Source organism: Dipteris shenzhenensis, chromosome 11 (assembly GCF_047967505.1).
Source record: "Dipteris shenzhenensis isolate YYH24624 ecotype China chromosome 11, Dip_SZ_1.0, whole genome shotgun sequence".
NCBI lineage: Eukaryota > Viridiplantae > Streptophyta > Polypodiopsida > Gleicheniales > Dipteridaceae > Dipteris > Dipteris shenzhenensis.
The window spans coordinates 7,269,497-7,280,183 of NC_141606.1; the positions used below are offsets into that span (position 1 = coordinate 7,269,497).

Genomic DNA, 10,687 nt, shown 5'->3' on the forward strand with positions numbered 1-10,687 from the left:
TCTGCTAATGTAGCCTTGCATGACTCAACTAATACGCTATAAAGAATTAAAACTCACCTAGACTTTTCTGAACTTCCTTAGTCAAGATTAAAGAACCTTGAGATACATCCTTCTCACCCCGAAGTGTTGGAGTAATAAGAGTCAATGCCCCACCTGTAAGCTCCCAAATGAGGAAAGCTTAGGCGGTTGACACCTCACCATGTAAATGGGTAGAAGATGAACCTGTAGAGGGATGGACTGAGGCTGCCATATGGGCAGCACAATTGCTGCCACATGGACAGCAGACAGAATCCTAGTTAAGGGTTTACTTGGGCCAGCATTCTAAGTAAAAAAACAAGAACCAAAGAGGGCTGTGCAGGTACTTGAGTAAGGTACCGAAGGTATTGTAGGTTGTATGGCAGCGGGAGCAGCAGGTACAACATGTACATAAGATACTGCAGGTGATATAGCATGCTTTCTTTGCACCTTTCCTCAAAGGTTACAATTCTTCGGTTTGGTGTAACGAGTCCAGACTTGTTTCAAGAATGGAGGGCAGGCACGACACATTGCTCTTTCCCTGTCTTTCCACACTTCTCTAATCACACAATTAATGTGCCCATTGCTTATGTAAGAAAGATTTACAACAAGGACTGACCCTTGAAGCTTTTTTATCAAGAAAAAACACAAACAAAGCAATGATTATGAAACAGCATTCGTGCAACTATCATTTACTATGAAAATACTAGGGCTATGCCTGATGCATTGGCGCATGCTAGAGAAATTATGGATGCAGCAAATTTTGATCTGATACCATGATTAATCACAGGACATAGCTATATGATAGCCTAAACCCTAGCAGAAGACTGCTGCCAGACTAAAAGCTTCATTCCTATTCGCTCACATATGACACGTGCACGTGTATTAGGGTTATGGCTGATGTGTTAGTGCATGTCAGAGAAATTATGGACATACCAATTTTGAGCTGATACCATGATTGAATCACAGGATGTAGCTATATGATAGCCTAAAACTAGCAGAAGACTGCTGCCAGACCCAAAGCTTCATCCCCACATATGAATATGCACAAGTCTAACCCAAAAGCAAACACTCAGATCTGAGAAATTGTACACAGCAAATAGGAAAGCCTAAATACCATGTATATTGCACTGAAATAGGCTAATCTCTGTACAAAACATGCGCCCTCCTGAAGAGAGTGTCCTCCTCCAAACGGCTGCTATACTGGCCTGCTTCCTGTGACTGCTGCATGCTTCTCTTGCAGTATCTGTGGCTCATAGTGATTGGAGGAATGATGAGACTGCCTCCCCACTTCCTCGACCCCTATTTAGGCCGATCTATGCTTCCCAATTTACAATTGCAAGGGAACTTGGAAATTTTGCATTGTTTTCAAGGGACACTCTATGTAGCTTGCATGCTACTCTTCCTTGCATAGGTTTCACGCTACCCAGTGTGTAGCTTGCATGCTACTCTTCCTTGCTCCACCATGAGCCGCTTAGATGCCTCTTAGAAACCTATTAACCACGGACAGAGTTTTGCCTCATGGCAGCATGAAGGAGAAAAGCTTTGAAAATGCTGCCAGATGCCACCCTTGGACTCACTACCTCTTGGATTACCACCCTTGGACTCACTACCTCTTGGATTACCACCCTTAGATTCTTGACTTTTACGGATTCATGAACTACCACAAGCTCTTGGACTACTACTCTTGGACTCTTAGACTACCACAGGCTCTTGGACTATCTCTCTTGCTACCAGGGGGCTCTTGGACTATGCCAGGTGCCACAATTGGACTCTTGGACTATCACTACCTCTTGGATTTCCACCCAGGACTCTTGGACTTTCATGGACTCATGAACTACCATAAGCTCTTGGATTACCACACACATGCATATATGCATACGTGTACGCGACACGTCACATACACACGTGTATACGTGCACACAAAACACACAAGTGCGTGTTCTCACATATGCTCTCACATATGCAGATGAACACACACATGGGCACACGTAGACACATGAACAGGCATACACCACATACACGTATACATATGCACATGTGTACACATAGGCACAGGGCACACATATAGTACACTCAAGCACACACATACACATGCATATGCTCACACAGCACACACGCAAGGGGTGTCCACAGTGTGTGCAAACACACACAATCACGTGTGCATATAGATGCATACATGTGAACACAAACACATGCAGGCGGGGAAACAATCATTCGATTGCTATAATGATGTAGCATCGCGAGACTAGTTCACGAGTAAACCCTTATTCATCAACTCTTCATCAATATTAGTCCAAAAGAAAGACCATAACCCTCCTAACCCCCTAATTCCATTTACACTCCACACCATCATTACATCAAACTACAAGACTATTAGAAAAGTTGCTTGGTTTTCAAAATTAGCAGACAGATTCGTAGTGTTTGAATATAATTCGTTATGCATGCGCAATTCGTTCGGTGGCGCATGCAAAGGTTTTGGTATGTAGAAGATAGAGGCATGCCAACAGGATCCTACAACGCACAACGAGAAATCGAGGATGCCTTGTTTACTAAGATCGTCTTGACCACAGACGACGACGATGATAACTGCACTATCCCGCCAAAACCGCTACGAACTGTAGTATCCCGCCGAATTGGCGACGTAAGAAATCAACAGGAGATCGTATATCGGAAGTTCAAAAGCCAAAGCGGTTTTCACAGGCCGCACCTACCATCTAATGAACAAATGCAGCCCCAAGAACGGAGATTTAGGCGGAATCTCGACGAACCGAAACCAAGTCAGTCCAGAACTAGGATGAGGAAACAAGAAAGTCGGCGCAATGCAGGTGGAAAGACATCTTTAGAAGAGCGAGAGAGCAGGAGATGTACACGGATCCGCGCGAGGACGCCCCGTTTCTCGAGGGTGCGGGTGACGAGAGTCTTGAGGTCCATCATTTCGCGCATGTAATCGTCCATGGCCATAGCCGTGGTGAGGACACCGAATAAAAGCCGAGTTGCTGGGAGACTGAGAAGAACAAGTAGTTCTCACCTGCTGCTCAAATCATTTGCTCACATAGAGAGGAAAGCTAGTAGGACATTAATAAAGGTGTTTACAGATTAGCTCGGCCCATGCCTGCCGGCACTAGGCCGTGGGCTGGATCTCCGTCGAAGATCTCTCGGCGGTGCAAGTCTGTAAACACCCTAATGTGTTTTCTCACATTTGCTTAGAAGGTCGTGTCTAATAGGAGAGACTTTGGCTCACTCAAAAGATTTGTGTTTGGCACATACGCTAGTGGAGATTTTCTCAACAAATGCCCTCTTTGGTTCTCAAACTCTTGCTCCCGTATCCAAACTTCCTACTTCAACCATTAGACCAATCAATCGTTATTGCTGACATTGCCGGCAATTGACACTATAAGCATGGCCGTCGGGTCATGTGAACCACATCACCGGTGGCCATCTATCCTATTCATAACATCCTTCATGCCCGGCAGGTGGTGTGAACCTCGGTCTACAGGGTCCCCAAAGTTCGCCAATCGCGCCAGTAGGGGAGTGATGCATAGTGGAAAAATGTCATTCGATGTGCAAAAGCACAATGGTTCCCCCTATCCATCACCTGTCCAAGTCTTAAACCATGCACCCCATGAGCAAAAAGCCAAGAGTCCAACCAATAGTTTAGAGTAAAGTTGTTGATGAATGTAGGACCTGTTTGTGGATTTTCCCTCGCCATCACCTAAGTGTGTAAAGCACACCTACCCATCTCTCATGCAAATGGGTAGGCATGAGAGCACCCACCTAAGCTCTTATGGTATGCTAAGTTTATACTAATGTGCCTAGAAGGCTTTTGCCAGTCCCAAGAGAGAGTTATAGTTGCATTGGTTTTATAGAATTGTATCTCATTCATATTTGACTATATATTAAAATCAATATTTTACTTTGTTTTTGTAGGAGCACTTAATCAAGATAACCTAGACCCCTACATTTTTCTTCCTTTTTGTTTTGTGAAGAATAAAGGGTACAAATAGGATCAGTGACACTAGATGTGACACAAGGTCCATTTGGACTTGGTTTTCCTAAAAACATAAGGCGTACCACTTTTATTCTCAAGTTTTTGATGTCCAAACATTGGTACTTTTACAGAAGTATAGTTCAAGCATTGCCCATATTACTCGTAAGTTTTCTCTTTAAGACTTTGATAACATGAAAGTCCAACGTTTCCATTCCCAATGATCCTTGTGATCAATAACTTACATCAAAAGAGAGAGCCGATTAGCTTCTCAATACATAAATGTACTTAGTCATGAAAAAGTACTTATTTTTATAGCTTTTGTTCCCCCAAAATCCATAGTGCAAGTGAAATGCACACAGAGTGTAGTTAAAGATGCAACACATTTGTTCTCATAAAGTCATAAAGCTAAAGAAGGTGTGTCACTTATAAATGAAGAATCCCAACTCTTTAAATTGGTATTTTACCTTATTTATGAGATCGATTCATGAACATTGTATATTTAAAATCCTTTACTTTTTTAACGCCTTGCTCCTTTGACATTGGTTCTTAATTTGTAAAAACAATTTATTAATTTATAGTACATGAACATAAATTTGAAATGAAAGTGTACAATTCTTAGAAAAACAATTTTTCATGACATGTTAGTATCAAAATACCAAACTTTTTCAAGAAAAATTCTTATTGATCTATTTTATGTTTTATAGTCAAGAGTAAGAGCCATCACAAATTCTTACAATGTCTTATACCAGTTCTCTAAATTGCAAAAGATAAACTAATCAACCATGACCACATAAGATCATAGAACTCATAAGAGAATTAATGGTGCCTAAATATCAAACCAAAGCCAATGTGGAGCTTGCAACAACTCAAGTAAGAAATTGTTCTAGGATCTGATGTGTAGCTTATGACAACTCAAGCAAGACCTCCCCTTTCCTCGCTTCTCCTCCACCTCCTCCCTTCTCCTCCTCCCCCTCCTCCTCCTCACCCTTGTTCACCCCTCCTCAATCTTGTCTTGGGTTTTAACATTTTGCGAGTTTGCGAGTTTTTCAAGTATTTTTATGTGTTAATTTTATAGCTAGTGGCTAGCTATAATTCTTGCATATCACCTTGCAAGTATAAATAATAATAAGCCAAGCAATATATTTCATAAACATAAGAAACACTCAATGGAAACCATGGAGCTAGTTCTATTAGAGGACAAGATCTCATCATAAATACCTTGGATCAATAGATCACCATTAAGCTATAAAGGCAAGCAGGCAGTAGCCAAGCATCATTGCATTCGTGGTTGAGCCAAGCATAAAACATTAGCTCACCGACGGCAAGCTATAAAGACAGGGTGCCAAAAACTTTTTTCCCTGATAGCATTTTGGGGTTTTATCTAAAGGTACCCATGTTTGCAATCGTTTTCAAGGTTGTTGAGCTTTCTAAGCTTATTTTTGGTGTCAAAGAGGTCAAATTGTGCATGTATCAAAAGTTTTGTTTTTTTTCCCCAGGGAATTTATACCCCTCTGGCAACATAGTTCAAGTTTAGTTTTTATTCCAAGGAATTTGTACCGATGGAGCAGAGTAACGATGGTCATCCATAGGTCAAATATTTGAACATCTGTAATTTCTAGTTTTGTGGGAGATGTGTTTATTTGTCTTGGGTCCTCTGCATGTAAGAATAAAAGTTGTGCATATAACAATATTGATTTTAAATTTCTCCCAATGCTAAATGCATAGTTTTGCTTAAATTTTCCCATTAAAAGAAATCATTATGGTTGTAGCTAGATATCAAGGTGGTTGTAAGAGTTCTACACCATACGATCTTTAATGGCATGCCATGAGCTATAGGAAAAATTCAATAAAAACTCGCAAAATGCCAAGCCCCTGAAGTCTTGAAGGAGACTAGCTCTCCACTCCTCATCCTTGAACTCCTCCTAAACCCTTCAACCCCCTCTAGACCCTCAGACTCCTAGTTAGCTCTGTCAACCTTATCCCTCGTCTAAACCCTACAACCCTTGAACTCCCGTGGAGGCAAGAACCTCCACCCATCATTGTGGTCAAGCCCTCTTTCTCACCTAAGCAACCATGAGAGCTGCTTTCCATGCTTTAGCCTACACCTCTTACTGAAATACAACCCGAGGACCTATGTTACACTTGTAAACACCTATGCTACAATGAGCAATGACACAACTGTAGATGACCAACACCCTCATAACTTGGGTTTGAGAGAGGCACTGACAATAGCCTCATTTTTTGAAATATGTGAGAAGACTCCATCAAAGTTTGTATGCAATGCTTTTTAAGTGTGTTTGTAGAGTTAGCTAATTGTGTTTGTAAAGTTTGCTAAGAATCTTGCTTGGAGGTTTCTATATAATCTTGAGCTTTTTGATGGTGTGTGCAACAATGTTGCTAAGTTGATGCTACTACTAAGGGTGAATAGTTTGAGAGCATATAGTGAAGCAAGCAACTATTAAAACCTGGAAGAGATTACCAAAGAAGTTTGAATGCATGAACAAAAAGAAAAGCCACAAACTCTTGCTTGCCAAAGCAAAAAGAGAGCTACAGATTATAAAGCTCAAGAAGAGCTTGAGAGCTTCATAGAAGATGCCTCGAATAGTAGTGGCCGAGTGGCAGCGGTGATCAAGAAGCACTTGTTGAAGTGTAACTCATAGTTGAGTGACAAAAAGGCACCCAGAAGCACCCATAGGCAGCAAAGAAGAGGGTTGTGTGAGAAGCCAACCTAGTTAGACATCAGCACCCACGATCTAGAAACATCTACAAGTAAAGCCCATAGCAAAATCTACAAGAAAATCCCTGAAGAAAAACTTGTCAAGAGCCACAACTATAGATCAAAGAGAGCTTCTAGTGGAGAAATAATCAAATTGCTATGAAACTTGAAGCACACAATATAGAGGTGGCGGGTGGACCCGAGCAGCCCCAATGGAGTTACAAAAGGTTGCAAATTGCCCAACTACCAGATAATAGTTGATATGAATCCAAATAGCCCTAATGAAGTTATAGAAGTTCTTAGCATCTGTCTCCAAGGTATTTAGTCTTCCTTCTTCCACTTTCTTTTTCACATTTCATAGTGCATTAAATTTCAATTTTGCCCTTTAGGACTGATCCACCACCCCATAATGCATTCTATTACCCAATCTCAAAGGTCAAATAGAAAGATGCAAGATTGACACCAAATGTGTATGGACACGGAATATAAAAGCAAGAGTTGACAATAGTAGTGGAAAACAAATTGATATTGTCTTTAAATTCATTCATGAACTTTGACTAGTATTTTCTTGATGCTTATGACTATAAGCATTTATGTTATGATAGTATGTGTAGAGCCAAGGTACCTTTTATTCTAGTTAGCAGAGGTTTTCTCCTCTAGGTTAGTGCTATTTGGTTGCTTTTATTCAGTAGATCTGGGCACGTTGGTCGCTACATTGCAGTTGCAATTCTCAAAGGGAGCTTTCCCTCTTGATCGACTGTACCTAAGCCATTTGGCCACCAATTCTTTGGGGAAATAGCTAGTTGACTGTAATGTCAGGAGCATTGTCACCAAATATTGCAACTTGGCATATTTGGAGAGCCAGGTGTACAGAGGCGATGGAGGGTATTCAGGTTCACCCTTCCCAGGTTATGGCCAGTATTTGGATTGACACAGTACATACTCTGATCACCGTATGGGCAAGCATGCAGGGATCCTCCAGAGCCCTCCATAGTAGCTACTGCCAGGAGAGAGACTTTTTTTCAGAGTTTGGAGAGGATCTCCTTTCTCCTCTAAGTTTCCCTCAGGGTTGAGGTGGCATTTTCAACCGCCGCCTTGGTTTTTTATTAGCTCATTTTGAGCTATTTTTTATCCTCATGCATTGCATGATGTACTCCCGCACTTGAGCTTTGCTCTCATGGTTTTCATTCATACTTAATGAAGTAATTTTCTTGAAAAAAAAGGCAATCGTTGCTTTACAAGTTAACCTTTCTGGAATACCAAACTTTCTAGAGCCTTTTTTTTAAATAGATTTTCTGGTTTTTTATGGTAGACTTGTGGCTTCATTTTTGGAATACCAACCTACAACAATCAAAGGTCGACTGCACAACCATTTTGAGTTGTTGTATGCCACATTGGTCAACTTTTGGGAAATTTCTTGAGTGTAAATTTTGCTCACGACCTATGGGCATATACCCAATAAGAGTTTGAAACTCTTTCTTCCCCATTTTGGTGCGTTCAGCCTTCTAAAATTTAGGGCTTTTGCTCCTATTGTTTTTGGATTAGGTGACTCTCCTTTGAAAATGTAAAGGAGGACAAGAATTGGATGGCTACTATATAAAGTGAACATGGTTTTCCATCATCCCCAATGATACATGGTACTTGAGTGATTTGCTTTTCAACAAGAAACCATTGATACTAAGTGGATGGACAAGCTAAAACAGTAAGTTGATGGCTCTATAGAGCATTTCAATGATAGTCTTGTGAGCAAAGGTTTGTGCACAATTGAATGGTATTGACTTTGAGGAGTGCTTTGCTCCCACTTTTGGGATGACTCTCCTATCACATGCATGATTTCTATGGCAACTCATCATGGCTGAAGGGTCCATCAATTGGACATAAATATTGAATGTACATCAATTGGACATAAAGACTACTTTCTTGTGCAAAGATTTACATGACGAGGTATACCTTGTGCTTCTGTGTAGAAGCGGCACGAACATAAGGTGTGTTAGTTAAATAAAGCTTTGTATGGACTAAAGCAGGCATCTAGAGGATGGATAATAAAAGTACCCTCTATGTCATAAAGATTAGAGATGAAATATTGATCATCATGTTATACATTGATGACATGCTACTCATAAGACCCCATGAGTAGGAAATTAGAGCCTTTAAAAGATTGAGTTACATTCTTGATTTGAGTTGAGTGTTTGGGTCCATTGCATTTTTATTTGGGGATATAGTGTTCACAATCAGCATATGGTATTGTCATGATGCAGAGACTAAGTATATATATAAACTGCTACATGGAGGTGTTTTTTCAAGGACTGAATGCTATTTGCCACACCTCTAGAGACAAGTATGCGATTTATATTGTTGAGGACTCAAGAGACCCATTTGAATTGAAACCATACAAGTGGGCTATGGGTTGTTTGATTTCTTTATGCAATAAGAGGTTGGACATTCAATATGGGGTAACACATTTCAGAAAATTTATGAACAACCTAAGAAGTAAGCATTGGCATGCTATGAAGGTGGTGCTACTTTGCACCTTGGTTTGTTCTGTGCTTCTTCTTGGGTAGTTGATGCATTTATCACTTGAATAATAAGAAACCTCTAGTTTTTGCTTCTAGTTATGGGGCTAAATAGGGCATCATTCAAAACTACAATGGAGTGTGTATGGCTTAGATGGTTATCATCGATTTGCATATTGGGTAGTTGCTAAGAATCATATCTTTCATGCTAGCACAAACCACATTGAGGTACAATATCATTATGCCATGGAGATATTGTTTGCAAGAGAGATAAGCATAATCTATGTGCCTACACATTATAATGATGCTTTCACCAAGGCTTTGCCTCATGAAAATCTTGAAGGATTTTGCAAGCTTTGAAACTTACATCCTTTTGGTGATTGATGTCATGTTCTTAGCTTTTATACTTGATTATCACATCACTATACTAAGGGTTTTGTAAGTATATATGTTTCAAGAGTATCAGGGGATTGCATAGGAGTAGAGTCGAGGCACTTTTTACCCTAGTTAGTGGAGCTTTTTTGACCCAGGCTAGTTTGTGCTTAGTAAGCATTGCCCATGTGATCATGGGTGTGCTAAGGGGCACATGTGTATCTTTTGATGTGGCTAGTTGTCACTCAACTCCATCCTATCCAATCTACTTCATATCCTACTTCACAACTCTTTGTGTTGTTGCTTTCACACTCCAACAAGGACTTAGTAAGCACTCCCCATGAGGTGGAGACTCCTACCATTGAGGTCTCCTACAACTCTTGAGGTTCCTACAAAAAGTGTAGACTCCTACCCAAGAGGTCATCTACAAAAGAGGGCCCACCGAGAAGTCCCATACGAATTTTGTAGAGACCAAGATGTATAAATCTCTCTCAATGGAAAGCTTTCACTTTGGTGTATAGGTGCTTGGTCTCCTTGTGCCCATGCTCCCTCAACACTATCGTGTGATAACAATGCTCTAACCTTGCAATCTGCTATCCTCCCCCCTTCTCCTCCTCCTACCTTCTCCTCTTTCCTCTTCCTCCTCATCCCTCCTCCCCTTTCCTCCCTTCTCCTCCCCCTCCCCCCTTCTCCTCCTCCTCCCCCTCCTCCTCCTCCTCACCCTTGTTCACCCCTCCTCAACCTTTTACGCTGTGAAGTTGTGAAGGAGACTAGCTCTCCACTCCTCAACCTTGAACTCCTTCTAAAACCTTCAACCCCCTCAAGAACCTGGGACTCCTAGTTAGCTCTGTCAACCTTTTCCCTCATCTGAATCCTACGACCCTTGAACTCCCGTGGAGGCAAGAGCCTCCATCCATTGTTGTGATCAAGCCCTCTTTCTCACCTAAGTGCCCGCGAGAGTTGCTTTCCATGCTCTAGCCTACACCTCTCACATAAATATGACCTGTGGACCTATGCTACACTTGTGAATACCTATGCTACAATGAGCAAGACACAACTGTGGATGACCAACACCCTCAA

The 10,687-nt window shown here is 41.2% G+C and overlaps 1 protein-coding gene across 1 annotated transcript in view; it reads right to left on the reverse strand.

Moving 5' to 3' along the window:
* The window catches only part of LOC147896558 (uncharacterized), a 47,885-nt gene extending 44,863 nt beyond the window's left edge, over positions 1 to 3,022 (reverse strand). The window contains exon 1 of the mRNA XM_087381901.1: positions 2,887 to 3,022. Within this exon, the coding sequence (XP_087238027.1) occupies positions 2,887 to 2,979 (93 nt within the window). The 5' untranslated portion in view covers positions 2,980 to 3,022. The remainder of the gene's footprint in view (positions 1 to 2,886) is intronic.
* Positions 3,023 to 10,687: the final 7,665 nt, after the last annotated feature.